Source organism: Oncorhynchus gorbuscha, unplaced genomic scaffold, assembly GCF_021184085.1.
Source record: "Oncorhynchus gorbuscha isolate QuinsamMale2020 ecotype Even-year unplaced genomic scaffold, OgorEven_v1.0 Un_scaffold_6:::fragment_2:::debris, whole genome shotgun sequence".
Taxonomy (NCBI): Eukaryota; Metazoa; Chordata; class Actinopteri; order Salmoniformes; family Salmonidae; genus Oncorhynchus; species Oncorhynchus gorbuscha.
This window is the reverse complement of record NW_025745434.1, coordinates 32,959-50,000: the sequence shown is the minus strand read 5'-3', so window position 1 is coordinate 50,000 and position 17,042 is coordinate 32,959. Positions and strand designations below refer to the sequence as shown.

At 44.7% G+C, this 17,042-nt stretch overlaps 3 protein-coding genes across 4 annotated transcripts in view; 2 read left to right on the top strand and 1 right to left on the bottom strand.

Moving 5' to 3' along the window:
* Window positions 1-6: 6 nt before the first annotated feature.
* Window positions 7-5,577, bottom strand: LOC124018996. The gene is made up of 4 exons (XM_046334320.1): window positions 5,126-5,577; window positions 1,740-1,833; window positions 1,557-1,621; window positions 7-1,482 (listed from the first exon to the last, which is right to left on the bottom strand). The coding sequence occupies exons 1-4, from the start codon at window positions 5,230-5,232 to the stop codon at window positions 1,035-1,037; spliced, it is 714 nt and encodes a 237-aa protein (XP_046190276.1). The 5' UTR covers window positions 5,233-5,577; the 3' UTR covers window positions 7-1,034.
* Window positions 5,578-6,234: 657 nt separating this feature from the next.
* On the top strand, window positions 6,235-14,009 carry LOC124018998 (protein phosphatase 1 regulatory subunit 3D-like). 2 transcript variants are annotated; one of them, XM_046334325.1, is made up of 3 exons: window positions 6,265-6,365; window positions 7,794-7,967; window positions 12,404-14,009. In XM_046334325.1, the coding sequence occupies exon 3, from the start codon at window positions 12,432-12,434 to the stop codon at window positions 13,338-13,340; it is 909 nt and encodes a 302-aa protein (XP_046190281.1). In that variant the 5' UTR covers window positions 6,265-6,365; window positions 7,794-7,967; window positions 12,404-12,431; the 3' UTR covers window positions 13,341-14,009. The 2 variants fall into 2 exon arrangements, with proteins under 2 accessions (XP_046190280.1, XP_046190281.1); XM_046334324.1 differs by lacking the exon at window positions 7,794-7,967 and having other exon boundaries at window positions 6,235-6,365.
* The window catches only part of LOC124018997 (calcium/calmodulin-dependent protein kinase type 1B-like), a 27,997-nt gene continuing 17,199 nt past the window's right edge, over window positions 6,245-17,042 (top strand). The window contains exon 1 of the mRNA XM_046334322.1: window positions 6,245-6,365. The gene's annotated coding sequence lies outside the window, so the exon portion shown is untranslated. The remainder of the gene's footprint in view (window positions 6,366-17,042) is intronic.

Below are 17,042 nucleotides of genomic sequence, written 5' to 3'. Positions count from 1 at the left end.
ATATGAATACTTTCTGAAGGCACTGTATATTATATAGAACTTTATCAAGCATAACTTTAAGCTCCTGTACTGAGCCAGGTAATGTGGTTACTTTGCAATAAAGTGAACATTCTTTGCTTTTCCATTCGCTTTGGCAGACAACGGTGCCTTGAAGAGAGAGAGTGGCTCTTTTACTGTTCTTTTAACCCCACTTTTAGATGCCTGACTTCCTGTTTCTGTCCTCTGACAGTCTTTCTCGACCCTCTTGATCGTGTTAGCCTCTCGTTTACTTCCAGAGTGTGTGTGTTTCTCCACACCCACCTTAGCCATACTGGACTCCTTCCTCACCTCGGCTTCCGAATTGGCTCTGGCGCGGCCTTTCTTCACACTGGCCTGACCTTTACCGTTAGTGCCTGGCTCCTGGGCGGGTTTACGGATGTTGCCAACCGCCTGCATGTGTCTGACGTGGCTTCTTCCTGCCGAGGGGCTACCTGGAGTCTGTCCTCCTCCACTGCAGCCTGTAGCCCTACTCTCAGAGGAAGTGACCCGGCTCTCACTGCTGCTCCTCTTCGGGGGAACCCCGGGCCTGGGTCGGCGCTCCAGCAGGGGACTGAGGCGCGAGTGGCGCTGGTAGGCATAGGAGGAGCAGCTCCCGTTGCACAGAGGGTAGCGGATGTGACAATGGGGGCAGACTGGGAGGCAGGAGAGCTGCTGTGCTGCCAGCGAGGGGGGGTTGTGAGGGGCAAGCGGGAAGGTGCGCTGACACTGCCGCAGGCCTTTGGGGGAGCTGAGGCGGCTGGGTGGCGCCGTGTGGGGCCGAGGTGCATTTGTGGTGGTGGCAGAGGGGAAGCCCAGGGCCCTAGGACGGCCCCCCCGCAGGTCGGCAGGCCTCCGCCTGCACAGTCTGGATCTGGAGCCACTCCAACTGCAGCAGCCTCTCCAGGTACTTCTCCAGGGGCCCCACAGGTTTGGGGCGAGGTGCGCCTCGGCCCTCCGTGTGGAGGAACACAGCCAGCTGGCGTAGGCTCCAGGTGTTGAAGGGAGGAGGCAGGAAGTCAGGGTAGTTGTAGCTGACGCTGTCGTTGTCGTTCGTGGCCCCGTGTGGTCCTGGGAAGGCTGGGGGGGAAGTCGCTGGAGTTGATCACTTCAGCGCGGAGGTTGAGATGGGGTGGGGTGCAGGGGGTACAGGGGGAGGGGAGTACAGGCAGTCTCTCTGAGTCTGACAGGTCACTGGCGCTGTCCGAGTCAACTTCCTTCTGCTCAAACTGCCTCAGGGACTCCAGGGTGGGGACTTGAGTGTGTGTGTGAAGCCGCATTGGCCCCTGGCGCAGCCCAGGTATAGGGGAGAGGGGCAGAGAGAGAGCTTTCCGACTTCGGCCCAGTACCCCATGGTTCTGATCTAACTCACCGCAACATGGGGACGTTCGCTGAACCTCTCGCTTCTCTTGCCTCTGTGTGGAGGAGTGTGTGTGTGGTTTAGACTTCAAGCCTCCTTCTTGAGGGCTGTGGAGAGTTAGTGTTATTAAGGATTTGACTGGACTGAGTCATTTTAAGAAAGGGTTCCCCTATAAACTTACCTTGCCAGTTTGCTAGTGTTTCGAGTAGTGCCAGATTTGACTCTGCTTCCCTTTGAATGAATGCCCTGAGGAGAAAATGTACCATATAAGTTATTTGCCAAACACTAGTCTGGTTATTAATGGTAATTGTGCACATGACAAGACCTCATGATCTGCAAGAGGATTTCACCACCAGTCACTCACCCTCTGGATTGTCGACACAGTGTCCTTATCCTGACCTGGAAGGGCATTCTTGAGCTGAGCTCCTGCCTTCTTCACCTTGTTAGCTTTCTTTGAACTGTTGAAACAAGAGAGTGGAGTGAGGAGACAGGAGAGAGCTTGTAATTATCTCTTTGCACTATACACAATTTGGAGTGTTCCTGCATGTGGGCATTCCTGAATTTGCAGAAACCCCTCTTTATACTTCTATTGGTCACTTTTTAAGCTACGACTCCGGTATACAGGCAGGAGGCGGTGGCGCGCCAGTACAGTAGGTGGTAGTAATACACCATAACGTTGGATGCCAACCGCCAATAAATCCCAAAGAAGAAGTGCCTGTCGGCCATTGCTATCCTGCAGTTATGTTAACAATGGCTAGGGCAGGTGTTCGACAAATGTTAGCGAAGGAAACTGGATGCTAGGTAGCTAACTAGGACACAGGCGGTACATAGGAAACAGGATGCGGGATATGTAGGTAGCTAGGACACTGTTTTCCACAGTTCTATTAACCACGGCGAGGGCAGGTGTTCAGCAGGCATTAGAGAAGGAGTTAATCCATTTGAATTCAACCACTTTTTGACACCCCCCCCCCTTTTGATTTGAACAAAACCTTCCATACATATTTGTCCATTGTAGAAGTGCTCAGAAAGTTACTTTTTTGGCCTGAATGCTAAAACATTCAAGACATAAAAGGTCCTCAAAGATGACCTATTTTGCATACCATACCATCACTGATAAAGATAAACAGTTGAGATTGATATCATTTAAAAACTTGCAAAACAGGGCTGTCAAACTGTTTTATAATTATTTTTGATTAAAAAAGTGTTTTTTTTCCTTCATTGTCAATGATCTAAAACTCTGATTTTTTTCATATTCGTATATGTTGAAACGAGACCCTATTTTACTTAATCTGAGGTTTTCGGTTGTGCCTGCCATCGATTAAGGTACAACATGCTCTTGAATAAAGGTTGGGTGTCGTGTTTTGGCTGATAAATGTAGTAAAATAGAATCAAATTGAAATGTTGACTTTCAAATAGTATGACAAAGATATTTATAGGTCCACACATAGAAGAATGTGATTTGAATGGGAATATCTTGTTTTAAATTATACTCAAATCTCCATAAGAAACTATTGAAATCATAGAAATATAGATAATAGAAAATACATGACCGCTGGATCCTTGTGGTAGTAGTTAGAAGTTACAATTTCAATTCAATTTAAATGGTGTACCAGCTAAATTGCAGTGGTCTGAAAGGAACAGGTCCATTATATGAATTATAATTCTATGATTTAAATGACACCCACCCTGTATTCAAGAGCATGTTGTGTCTCAACCGATTGGGGACACAACAGAAAAATCTAAGAGGAAGACATATGCGGTTCTGAAAAACTTGGCATTTACGAGTTTTTAGATAATTGATGTTAAAAGGTCCAGGTCCTTTGATGTGGATTCAGTGTATACAAACAGTGTAATTCCTTGCTCTGCTGAATTGCTGATTACTGCCACGGTGTACTTCCTGTGTTTTTATACAATGCATTTTACGCACCAGTGCATAATCTGTCTTTTTATGCCTCGATCACACCAACAGTGTTTGCATTTTGGTACACCAGAAGTGCATTTATTTCCAATGGAACGATGTGTTTGCCTTGCAGCGTTACGTTGCAGTGCGTTCTGTGTGGTGAATGCGTCAAACAGTGTGCGTAGCTGGCTTGACAGAAATGGTAGCAGAAGGTGAATGTTTAACTTTTGTTGCACACATCCACATTATGCTGCATACTATTTTGCGCAACAACAGTATCTGTGTGATCAAGGCGTTCCGCACTCAACTCTGACGCTTTGATTTCGCAAAATAGTACGCAGCATCATCTGGATATGTATGCAACAAAAGTTCAACATTCACCTTCTGCTACCATTTCTGTCAAGCCGTCTACACATCCAGTTTGACGCATACGTTCGATAAATCCAACATATGCACCACACCGAACGCACTGCAACTGCCTCTGCAATGCTGCAAACCCAACGTTTCATTGGAAATGAATGTAATTATGGTGTACCAAAATGCAATGATGTTGTCGGTGTGTTCAACGCGTTAATGCTTTGCAGTTGTGCATCCTGATGTGCTATGATGACTGCTCCCTTATGTACTCTTTTGTACATACATTCTGTTTAAAGACCAATAAAGTTTATTGCAAGTGCTGGCCACCTACTCCTCTTCTATCTTTCACATTTAAAGGTACATTTTTTTGGAATGTTTATTGAATTTATTTATGAAATTATAACATTTTGATCATCCTGTTTGTAAGCTCTTAAATGATATCAACCATTTACTGTATATTTTCCAGTGATGAAGACATGGATGTCTCTTGGTATGGTGGGGTATGGAAAATGGGTCAACTTCGAGCATTTCCTGAATGATTTGGCACTGAGGTCCAAAAAGTAACTTGCTGACCATTTCTTCCATGGGCAAACATGTATACAAAGTTTTGTTTAAATCAAAAGTGAAGCTGTCAAAGTGATTGAATTCATATGGATTTACCCGAAGGACAAATGGTGCTAGCTAGGACACAGGTACACAGCAGGTAGGATAGGTAGCTAGCTAGAACACCAGTAGACAGTGTCCTTTGCCCCGGAAAAACTCAAATAATACTTTTATTTCCCATTTGACCCAGATTTTAATAACGTAGATAATCAGGGGAAATCCAGAATATCAAAAGTGTCACACAAGCATGAAGATATCCTGCTCTTTGGGAGGGGGCATGCCTGCAGATGCAGGAATGCCCACAAGCAGAAACAATTTGCTGGCCGCAATCACACACTATTGGGAAATATTTCTATTTCTATGGGCACAAGCACTGTTCATGACACAAACTGTTCACACCCCTCTTGTCGGCATAGAGAACTTTGCAGGTTTAAAGCTTATGTCCTGCAATTCTACACATTTTGTCATGAAGTGCAGATAAAAAATTATAATTTTAAAACCAATTTTCTTGCAATTCTATACATTATACCACGCCTAATGTATATTCATATGAAATTTGAGTGGCTCGAACATTACTACAGTTTTGGAAACCACTGCTCTATATAACCACTGTGATTATTATTATTATTATTATTTGACCCTGCTGGTCATCTATGGACGTTTGAATATCTTGAACGATCTGGCCTTAATGGCCATGTTCCCTTATAATATTAACCCGTACAGCCAGAAGAGGAATTGCCACCTCTCAGAGCCTGGTTCCTCTCTAGGTTTCTTCCTAGCCAGTGCATCTGCATTGCTTGTTCTTTGGGGTTGTAGGATGGGTTTCTGTATAAACAGTTTGTGACAACTACTGATGTAAAAAGGGCTTTATAATACATTTGATTGATTACCTCGTAATCGGTTCGTTATTTTCAGAATTCTTTGTACGTATCTTCTCTTTGGAAACAACGCGTTTCAATGCCGTGGTGGCAGTGCGTTCCTGCATAATGGGGCCCATGATCCTGGAGCTCAAGGACAGCTGCTTTCAGTCCAATGCAACGGAATAACGTCCTACTGTAGCTATAGATGCCAACCTAAATCCCATATGAGGTACTCCATGTTGAGGGTAAAATCGTCCATATTATCGAAAGTGATGCAGTGCATAATGCGCATATCAGGAGTCTATTCCCGTGCGAAAACAAATACTGTAATAATATTCCAGTTTTCTCAAGGGTTTACTGCCGTGTCGTGTACGGCAGCTAACGTGAGCCTCCGATCAATAAAACAACTGTATCCTTAATTCGTTTCCGCTATCACTGTGTCGAATAGGCTTGTTTACTTGCTGCGGTCCCTGTCTGGCACAGTTCCGTAGCCCACTTCTGGGATGCGTTCAGTTCGTTAAACGATTTGCTACGTTGCATGACGTACACGTTTCCCTAATTCGGTGCGCACCGTTCTTCAACATTATTTGAAGTGTGTTTGCTCCCGTTTGACAAGTGTGATCAATATGTATCTGCCCATTTCAAATCGCAAAATTCGTGCAGCACACAATCGTCCCCTATGCCACCATAGCCTATTTACAACATTCAACTGGTCGTTCAGAACAGGACCGTTTCTAACACAACGCTTAATTCTGCTGAATGCGGCCCTGTTGTGTTAGCAGAGAAGAGCATTATGGGAATTGATGTCATTTACAACTGACGCTTTAAGGACACACATGCTTTATTGTTTTCTCTATTTAATCCTTAACCATACAGACGTTTAAATATGTTTCAGGTTCAGTAGGTACATTTATGTTAACTTAAATTCACACTAGAACGGTGACAAATATGACTACCATGTGCTCAACCACTGCATTTCCCATAAGACAACCTGATAAAATCAGGTATGTCGTTGGCATGGCAAAATTGAAGTATGTGGGCGCATCTTCGATGATCTACACATTGTGAGCTCCGCATCCGGGATAGGCCTAACTGTGTGTTGGCTACATGAGTATTTACCCACATGTTGTGCGAATCAGTCCGCGTAATCACACGCACGCGAATGGCCAACTACGAAATATGTAGGCTGCTAGTAAATGGAGGATCAGTCTTCGGGTTCAACCTACAAAATATAGCCTACTTGACAATCATCACATACTTCGTACAAATGGTGAGCTGTTGTGATTTGTTCATTCGTTTTTATTGAATAAGCCAACCATTTCAAGGGATCAACATAATAATATAATATTTATTTCCTGACTCGAGAGGATACGCCATAGACTGTACAAAGATACGCCAAGTCTTCCTTCCTTCCTGTCTGAAAGTGAAGTCGCACTACAAAGATCGAGGTTGTGTTCGAGAGCAACAAAACCGTGATGTATCATGGGTAGAGTGTGACTGACTGACTGATCTACAAATAATAATGAGTCGTTATGGTGTAAAGTGATTTGTAGATTATGTTAATTAAGTCTGATTTAATAAACAAATACGATAGCAAAGATTTTTATAACGAAACCAAGACAGACCACAGCCTCTCGTTTCTAATAGAAACAAATGAGTCATAATGGGCAGAACAAGCAAGGAGGTGGGCAGAGTCAGCGAGATCCTATTTGCCTGTTCTAGCAGACGTCTGCATATTTCCGTTAGGGAACGCACAATCTGTGAAGCGCGCGTGTGCAATAACGCAATTCGCCTTCTCACACCCACTAAGCAACGCGATTTAAAACATTTTTTGCAAATGTTAAAATCTAAAATACTTCATCCACTCTGTTTCAAACAGATTCTAGTTTTGGGAACTGAAAGCTGTATTGTTTCATCGATGAGAAATCAATCTCCTTCCATCTTCTCCCACTGCTGGCGACTAGGCTTCCTCTCACTTCCATATTTGGTAGTGAGTGGAAATTCCAAGCGCATCCGGTGAAATATCTTTCTCGTTGTTCTATCTATGACAATAGTCAGTTTAAAAGGGGTAAAGGGTACATTTCCAAAACATCAGACTCTTACCATTGTTAACCCAGGGATATGCAGTCTGAAAGAAGTCTGCCTAAAAAATATGCAAGACTCTACAAGCCAGAATGTTCCAGAATGTAGGATAAAATTATATTTACCGTTGTCAGTGCTGTTGGTTCTTTTGACAGTAGGAGAAGGAGAAAGTGTTATTTACCTGACTTTTTGCTGCGGTGGTAGGTTCTGTCACTTGTATTTTCAATCTCCTGATGCAATGCGCGTGATGAACAATATGTAAACAATAGCCTAATGTAACCGAATGTAGTCAACCGAAGCACGTTTCCTTGCAATAAGCTGGAAGTGTTTGTCAAATTTGCCAGCTGATTGCATGGAACAATGTTCAGTCTGTGGTTTGGTTAGGCTCGGCCATATTGTAGTAAGTGTTTGTCTCATGCGAAAAAACGATATACAGGATAGGCTTCCCTGTGGATATTTTGTCTCAGATTAACCAAGCGGGGAGAGGCTGCCCGTTGTCACAGTTCCAAGATCAGTCAGAAGCGTCCAGTTAACTTTACGCCAATGAATCTTAAAACTGAACTTTGATCCGCATTAAGTAGTATTGATATCTTTCGCCACTGTCGTCTTACAACAGATATTTAGATCCAGTCATGACCAGGGGTGTAGTGCTGCCGGACAACACTGGGCCAATTTTGTGCTACCCCATGGGACTCACGGTCATGGCGGGTTGTGACACAGTCTGGGATCGAACTGGGATCTGTAGTGACGCCTTGCCTAAGACCGCTGCACTACTTGGGAGGCCCCTGTAGTAAGGATTTATGTTTACTACTTGGTCAATTGATTATGATACCGTGTATAAGCTACACAAAATGCTTACTCGTAATAAAGCTATCCTCATCAACAGTGCCATGATAGTAAGCTATTTGTATTTACATTAGGCTATAGCCTACAAATAACTGTACCATGTAGTCGTAGGACTATTAGGCTATAAGCCTACTGCAAATGATTGTTGTTTGTTCCTGAACTGAGCGAATGGCAGAGCTATCCTTCAGCACCACAAGTTGGTTCAACTTCTTTAACGTCATTGTGCGATTCTGGCTCTGTCCTTTCAGGACCACAAAGGGTGCTACAGTCGCTTAAAATGACATCTCATCAAGATCTGTTGCCTACTCAATAGTCATACTCATCACTTCTTATTATTAAAAATAGAAAAGTATCACTTCTCACAATGGTGCTTGTTTTGTAAAGTTAGATCAAAGCTGAATCAATCTCTTGCAAGATCACAATGATTAATTTGCATTTTACATAACAGAACCGACTATAATAGCAAAATAGCACAGTTACACCAAAAAAAAAAATTCTAATTATATTTTAGGATGGTTAGCTGAAGTTGACCATACAGTGCATTCGGAAAGTATTTAAACCCCTTGAATTTTTCCACATTTTGTTACATTACAGCCTAAAATTTATTTTAAAATGGATACTTTTATTTTTTATCCTCATCAATCTGCACACAATAATACCCCATAAGGACAAAGCAAAAACAGGATAATTATTTTGTGTGCAAATGTATTCAAAATAAATACGTTGTTTACATAAGTATTCAGACCCTTTGCTATGAGACTCGAAATTGAGCTCAGGTGCATCCTCTGTTCATTGATCCTCCTTGAGATGTTTCAACAACTTGATTGGAGTCCACCTGTTGTAAATTCAATTGATTGGACATGATTTGGAAAGGCACACACCTGTCTATATAAGGTCCCCAGTTGAAAGTGCATGTCAGAGCAAAAACCAAGCCATGAGGTCGAAGGAATTGTCCGTAGAGTGCTGAGACAGGATTGTGTCGAGGGCGTTGGTCAGGGAGATGACCAAGAACTCGATGGTCACTCTGACAGAGCTCCAGAGTTCCTCTATGGAGATGGGAGAACCTTCCAGAAGGACAACCATCTCTGCAGCACTCCGCCAATCAGGCCTTTATGGTAGAGGGGCCAGACGGAATCCCCTCTTCAGTAAATGTCACATGACAGCCCACTTGGAGTTTGCCAAAAATAAGATTCTTTGGTCTAATGAAACCAAGATTGAACTCTTTGGTCTGAATGCCAAGCATCACGTCTGGAGGAAACCTGGCACCATCCCTACGGTGAAGCGTGATGGCAGCATCAGGACCTCAGACTGGGGCGAAGGACCTCAAACTTGGGCGAAGGTTCACCTTCCAACAGGAAAACGACCCTAAGCACACAGCCAAAACAATGCAGGAGTGGCTTTGGGACAAGTCTCTGAATGTCCTTGAGTGGCCCAGCCAGAGCCCGGACTTAAACCCAGTCGAGCATCTTTTTTAGAGACCTGGAAATAGTTGTGCAGTGATGCTCACCATCCAACCTGACAGAACTTGAGAGGATCTGCAGAGAAGAAAATCCCCAAATACAATCCCCAAATACAGGTGTGTCAAGCTTGTAGCGTCATACCCAAGAATACTTGAGGCTGTAATCTCTGTCAAAGGAGCTTCGACAAAGGACTGAGTAAAGGGTCTGAATTCTTATGTAAATGTGATATTTCAGACTTTTATTTTTAATAAATGTGGGAAAATGTTTTGTTTTTAAAAAACATGTAAACGGTTTATTTTCTCATTATGAGGTATTGTGTGTAGATTGAATCCATTTTAGAATAAGGCTGTACATGGAAAAAATGAAGGGGTCTGAATACTTTCTGAATACTTTCTGAATGCACTGTACATGCACTATTAGGCAGTATATATGCTTTGATTGAAACAAAGTACAAGAAAGTCTAATAGTTTGTTAACACCATCTGCTCTAATTCGCTCACGAAACAGTAATTGCAGAGGATCTAAATGCATATTCCCATTTAAACTGATTGAGATCAATCAAATTAATGGCATGGAGATGCAGTTAGGACATTCCACCTTTAAAACGTGAAGAATTATAATTAATGAGTAAGAGTGATGATGGCCTATTTTGAAATTTGGTAGCCTATGCCTAACTTGGTGTTTGAGAGTATTCAAAATAGAAACATTTATTGAGACAATATGTGTGGGCATAGGCAGATATTGCATTTGGAGGATGCATTTTATACATATTCTTAAATGGTGGACTATTCAATTGGCTACATCTGCTGTACAAACTCTGAGGAAATTATGACATCATTGCACACAAGACCATTGGCAATGACTATTCAACTAAACAATAGATAATCCATCCACCTGACAGGTGTGGTGTATCAAGAAGCTGATTAAACAGTATAATCATTACACAGGTGTACCTTGTGCCGGGGACAATATGCTACATTTCTCAAATTTTGAGGAAGCTTGCAATTGGCATGCTGACTGCAGGAATGTCCATGAGAGCTGTTGCTAGATAACTGAATCATACTTTCTCTATGATAAGCCGCCTCCAACATTGTTTTAGAGAATTTGGCAGTACGTCCAAACGGCCTCACGGCCGTAGACTACGTGTAACCTCACCAGCCCAGGACCTCCACATCCGGCTTCTTCACCTGTGGGATTGCCTGAGCAGGGTGGAGGGGAGGGGTGCTGAGGAGTAATTCTGTCTGATATAAAGCCCTTTTTTGTGTGGAAAAACTCATTCTGATTGTTGCTTTTATATTTTTGTTCAGTGTAGTTTAGCTGGGGAAAACGGTCAAAACTACTCGGGCCTAGTGCGCATGTGTGCCCAGTAGGCTAATTCAGGGGACAGATTGTAGTTTCTATGCTCTGATATCAGGAGCTGGCAGTGAAAAGTTTGATTAAACAATTCAGAGACTGAAGCTAATAAATCAGATGACTTACATTTTAAGGAGAGTGAATCGATATACAATCACCTACAACAGCTGTAACTGTCAATAGTAAAACAAAGCTTAAAACTTTGAGTGAACCCAGAATACAGAAAATGAATAGGGAAGTTGCTTTCCTCCTCCTCCACACTGTATGGCTGCCAGTCCACCCATTATGACATCATTGACTTGACTGGGGAAGTCCATTCTGTTCATTCTATTTCAGTGCTGAATCACCCTCCCCCACACAGGAATTTTGGGGACTGTATGTATGCTATATAAAGTCACATGTTTTGTAGCCCAGACTAGTCACACCATGAATTGTTTGTTTTACACTGGCTCTTTTTTTGTGCATGTTATACAATATGTATTTGGACAGTGAAGCTAATATTTTGTCTGGATGGGTCGATGCTACCGGTCGAGGCGGCAGTGCATAATGTCACCTTCTCTTTCAGCGTATTTTCAAGCATCTGTTTTGCCATTTAGAAATAAAAGCACTTTAGGTAGGCCCATCTAGTCCACCCATTTTAATAGTTAAAGGGATAGTGTGAAATGTTGGCAATTAAGCCCTTATTTCTACTTACCTATAGTCAGATGAACTCATGGATAGGTCTACCATTTTAATGTCTGCATGCAGTTTGAGGGAAGTTGAAGGTAGTTTTGCGAGCCATTGCTAACTAGCGTTAGCGCAATGACTGGAAGTCTCTGGAAGCATATAGCCAAAGATGTTTACAACTAACCATTCTAGAATATAATTGCGTATTTCTGTTAGGGAACACCTATTGTGTGAAGTGCCTGTGTGCAATAACTCAATTCGCCCTTGCACTCCTAAACAACATTTTTCCAAACTTTGGCAAAGGGTAAAGTCTACAAAACATAGTCCACTCTGTTTATTACAGGTTTTAGTTTTGGAAACAGAACTGTGTTGAGATTAAATGTTTCATCTAGGAGAAAATGTGCAAATGATGGACAAATGATAAATCAATATCATGTTTGCAATTTCTTTAGCTAAATGGGTATATAATTGCTTTATCATTTTCATGATTGAGAATGCATAATGTCTGCCAATTTGAAAAATAAAAAGCTAGCAAAGTGTGTGATATTTGTGCCGCGTTCACGTGCTCGTCGGAATAAGAAACTCAGACATTTCCAACTTGATAACTGGTTATACACGTGTCGCATTCAACCAGTTAGCAAGTTGGATATTTCCGAGTTTCCTATTTCTGACTAGCACGTTGACGCGACACCAGATTCCCATGGTACTTTCCAGTACAATACTGACATATAAAGCCAAAATGTTTCACTGTTCAGAAGAATGTAGATAAAACAGGATACATTTTAATTTATTAAATTATTTATTTAAAAAATATTTATTAAATGAAATGTGTTTTTACATTACAAAACTCACCAGATTTGAGATTATGCACCCATAACTTTTTCCTTCACTTTTTTTACAAGGTGTGAAGGACCTCTTTAATTTAACATCATGGATTGGACTATTGGGAAGGAGAGAATTCCCTCATGTAATAGTGAACTGCCTAAGGCCTCAAAGAATGCCTCCGGAACCAACCTCACTATCAATCTGAATGAAATGCTCAGATCAAAAGCTGCCGTGGAAAGGAAGCGTGTTCCAATCCGCCCACCCAACCCAAGAGCCCCTGCACCCAGGGAACTGGAGTTTAGTCGAGGCCTTTCGTGTGAGCCCATGCCCAAACCCATTATCCGAAGACGTGCACGATCTCTGTCCTCCTCCACAGAGTGGAAGAGGCACACTCGTAATGTTGGGGTGCGTTTTGTAGACTGTCTGGGTCTGGACCTAGAGGACGTTAAGGTTTTCAAAACCGGAGAGGATCCCTTTGTGCCACAACATGTCTCCTTCAGGCTTTTGATGGGTGCAGAGCTGGCTGGGGGGAAGAACTTGGAAATCTCGCTGCCGTATCTGAAGCCGGTGTTCCCTCAGCAACCCGGTGATCGACCTGAATTCTTCAGCCGCCTGCGCCAGCAGAGGGTCTGTCTGGAGAGGGTTTTGTGCTTTGACCTGGGCATCATCGGGATCACTCAGGTCCTCAACCTCCATTTTGAGAAAGAGGTGAGCGTGCGCTATTCATTCACAGGATGGAGGTGCAGCTCAGAAACCAAGGCCTCCTGGGTATCCACCACCTGCAATTCCTGGGATGGAACGCAGGAGCAGCTCAATTGTGACACCTTTCGTTTCCACCTGCCTGTTCCTCCCTTCCTGCTACCTGGAGCTGCTTTGGAATTTGCTGTCCGATACAAAGTGTCCGGGAAAGAGCACTGGGACAACAACGAGGGGCAAAACTACAAGTTGGTCTGCCATAGCTACAAGCTGACTGTGCCCAAGGAGTGTGAGCATAGCATGGTGCATTTTATTTGAGCTCATTCAACAAGGAGCATTTACTGGTTGCTCTCATAAGTTCCAATTAATAATTTGGCCATAAGGTCAAAACCATCAGACCTGAGAGGCAGCAGTAGTTTTCAGAAAAAGACAGATCTGGTATATATGAATAACATGTTATTGGAGCACTCAGCTAATAGAGAACCACATCATGGTTGTCTGTGACTGGTGGAAGCCATGTTTATTATTCATTCATACACATTTATTTTAACAGAGCACACCTATTAGTATTGGAGTACATGTTTTCAAATGCAAATGCACTTTATTATATACAGTGCCTTCGTAAAGTATTCAGACACCTTGACTTTTTCCACATTTTGTTACATTACAGCCTTATTCTAAAATGGACATAAATCTGCACTCAATGCCCCATAATGACAAAGCAAAAACAGGTTTTTATCAATTTGAGCTGGCCTCTCGGCCAAACTGAGAAAACGTGGGAGAAGGGCCTTGGTCAGGGAGGTGTCCAAGAACCCAATGGTCACTCTGAGAGAGCTCCGGAGTTCCTCTCTGTGGCACTCTACCAAGCAGGCCTTTATGGTAGAGTGGTCAGACGGAAGCTACTCCTTAATAAAGACGCGTGACAGCCCACTTGGAGTTTGCCAAAAGGCACCTAAAGACTCTCAGTGTTACGATAATGAGTGAAGAGGTGTGGAGTCAGGCGCAGAGAGCAAAAGATGTGGGAAAAACAACACGCTTTAATGTCCCGGAAACATAACATGTACAAAAGTAGAAACACAAATGAACAGAAATATACATGGACAGCGTGAAACCCAAATGCCAACAAAAATACACTCAAACAACAAAACAGACGAACAAGCCCGCACGAAACAGAAGCAGGCTAAACAGACTATATATAACCCTATCCTAACAACCAAACTAGAAACAGGTGCTACCAATTAGACAAAACTAAACGAACACAGAACGGATCGGCGATAGCTAGTAGACCAGCGACGACGACCGCCGAGCGCCACCCGAACAAGAAGGGGAGTCACCTTCGGTAATATTCGTGACAGTACCCCGCTCCTGACGCGCAGCTTCCGCAGCTCGCCAACGCCGGCCTCGGGGATGACCCGGAGGCCGAGGCGCTGGCCGATCCGGACGGAGGCGATGGAATTCACTCAACATGGATGGGACTAGAATATCCCTCACCGGAACCCAGCACCTCTCCTCCGGACCGTACCCCTCCCAGTCGACGAGGTACTGCAAGCCTCTCACCCGGCGTCTCGTGTCCAGAATAGCTCGTATCTTGTACGCCGGGGACCCCTCGATGTCCAGAGGGGGCGGAGGAACCTCCGGTACCTCATTCTCCTGCATGGGACCAGCTACCACCGGCCTGAGAAGAGACACATGAAATGAGGGGTTAATACGATAATACGAAGGAAGTAATAATCGATAACAAACCTCATTTATTCTCCTCAGGACTTTAAATGGCCCTATACACTGCGGACCCAGCTTCCGGCAGGGCAAGCGGAGAGGCAGGTTTCGGGTCGAGAGCCAGACCCTGTCCCCAGGTGCAAACACGGGGGCCTCACTGCGGTGACGGTCAGCGCTCTTCTTCTGCCTTACACTCGCTTGGCGTAATGACTCTTGGTCTGCCCTCCAGGTCTCCTTAGAGCGCTGTACCCACTCCTCCACCGCAGGAGCCTCAGTCTGGCTCTGATGCCACGGTGCCAGGACCGGCTGGTACCCCAACACGCACTCAAATGGTGACATGTTGGTAGAAGAGTGGCTTAGTGAATTCTGGGCTATTTCTGCCCAGGGAATATATCTCGCCCACTCGCCTGGCCGGTCCTGGCAATACGACCGCAGAAACCTACCCACCTCCTGGTTAACTCTCTCCACCTGACCATTACTCTCCGGGTGATACCCTGAGGTAAGGCTGACCGAGACCCCCAGACGTTCCATAAATGCCCTCCAAACACGGGAGATAAATTGGGGGCCCCGATCAGAAACTATATCCTCGGGCACCCCGTAGTGCCGGAAGACATGGGTGAAAAGAGCTTCCGCAGCCTGTAGGGCCGTAGGGAGACCGGGCAATGGGATAAGACGGCAGGACTTAGAGAACCGATCCACAACGACCAGGATAGTAGTGTTACCCTGAGAGGGGGGGAGGTCAGTAAGAAAATCCACCGAAAGATGGGTCCACGGCCGTTGTGGAACGGGAAGAGGTTGTAATTTACCTCTTGGCAGGTGTCTAGGAGCCTTACTCTGGGCGCACACCGAACAGGAGGAAACATAGAATCGCACATCCCTCCTCAAAGTGGGCCACCAGTACTTCCTCTCAAGACCTCTCACTGTTCTATAAATACCTGGGTGACCCGACGAGGGTAGACAATGAGCCCATCGAATCAATTGATCACGAACAGCCAGTGGCACGTACCTACGGCCCTCCGGACACTGTGGAGGCGTAGGTTCCCCCCTTAGCGCCCGCTCGATGTCCGCGTCCACATCCCATACTACCGGTGCCACCAGCTTAGCTGCCGGAATGATGGGAGTAGGATCGATGGACCTGTCCTCAGTGTCATAGAGTCTTGACAGCGCGTCAGCCTTAGTGTTGAGGGAACCTGGTCTATATGAGATAGTGAAACGAAATCTGGTGAAAAACATGACCCACCTTGCCTGACGAGGATTCAGTCTCCTAGCTGATCGGATATACTCCAGGTTACGATGGTCAGTCCAGATAAGGAAAGGGTGCTTAGCCCCCTCAAGCCAGTGTCTCCACACCTTCAGGGCCTTAACCATAGCCAACAATTCCCTATCCCCCACATCATAATTCCGCTCCGCTGGCCCGAGTTTCTTAGAAAAAAAGGCACAGGGGCGGAGCTTCGGTGGCACACCCGAACGCTTTGAGAGCACCGCTCCAACCCCAGCCTCAGATGCGTCCACCTCTACTATAAACGCCAAAGAAGGGTCCGGATGTGCCAACACCGGCGCCTTAGTAAACATCGCCTTCAACTTATGAAAAGCTCCGTTCGCCTCTGCTGACCACTGTAAACGCACCGCCCCCCCCCTTCAGCAGTGAGGTAATAGGGGCAGCAACCTGACCAAAACCCCGGATAAACCTCCGGTAGTAATTGGCAAATCCCAAGAACCGCTGCACCTCCTTTACCGTGGTCGGAGTCGGCCAATTACGCACGGCCTTAACGCGGTCACCCTCCATTACCAAACCAGAGCTGGAAATGCGATAACCCAGGAAGGAAACTGATTGTTTGGAAAACTCACATTTCTCCGCCTTCACATACAGGTCATGCTCCAGCAGTCGTCTAAGAATCTTGCGCACAAGAGATACATGCGCAGAGCGTGTAGTGGAGTAGATCAAAATATTGTCAATATAAACCACTACACCCTGTCCGAACACTCATCAGACCACCCCTGTAGAGTTCCCTGTTTCCACGAAATCGTAGGATTATGAATAGCTAGCCAGGGAATCCCCAGAACAACTGGAAACGCAGGTGAATCGATAAGGAACAAACTAATTCGCTCCTTGTGATTCAACTGCGTAATCATCTCCAACGAAATTGTGGCTTTCTTCACCAGCCCTGACCCTAATGGTCGACTATCTAAAGAGTGCACGGGAAAAGGGGGGGTTACTTTTACTAACGGAATCCTCAACCTCTGAGCGAGTCCGCGATCTATAAAGTTTCCAGCTGCGCCTGAATCTATCAGTGCCTTATGCTG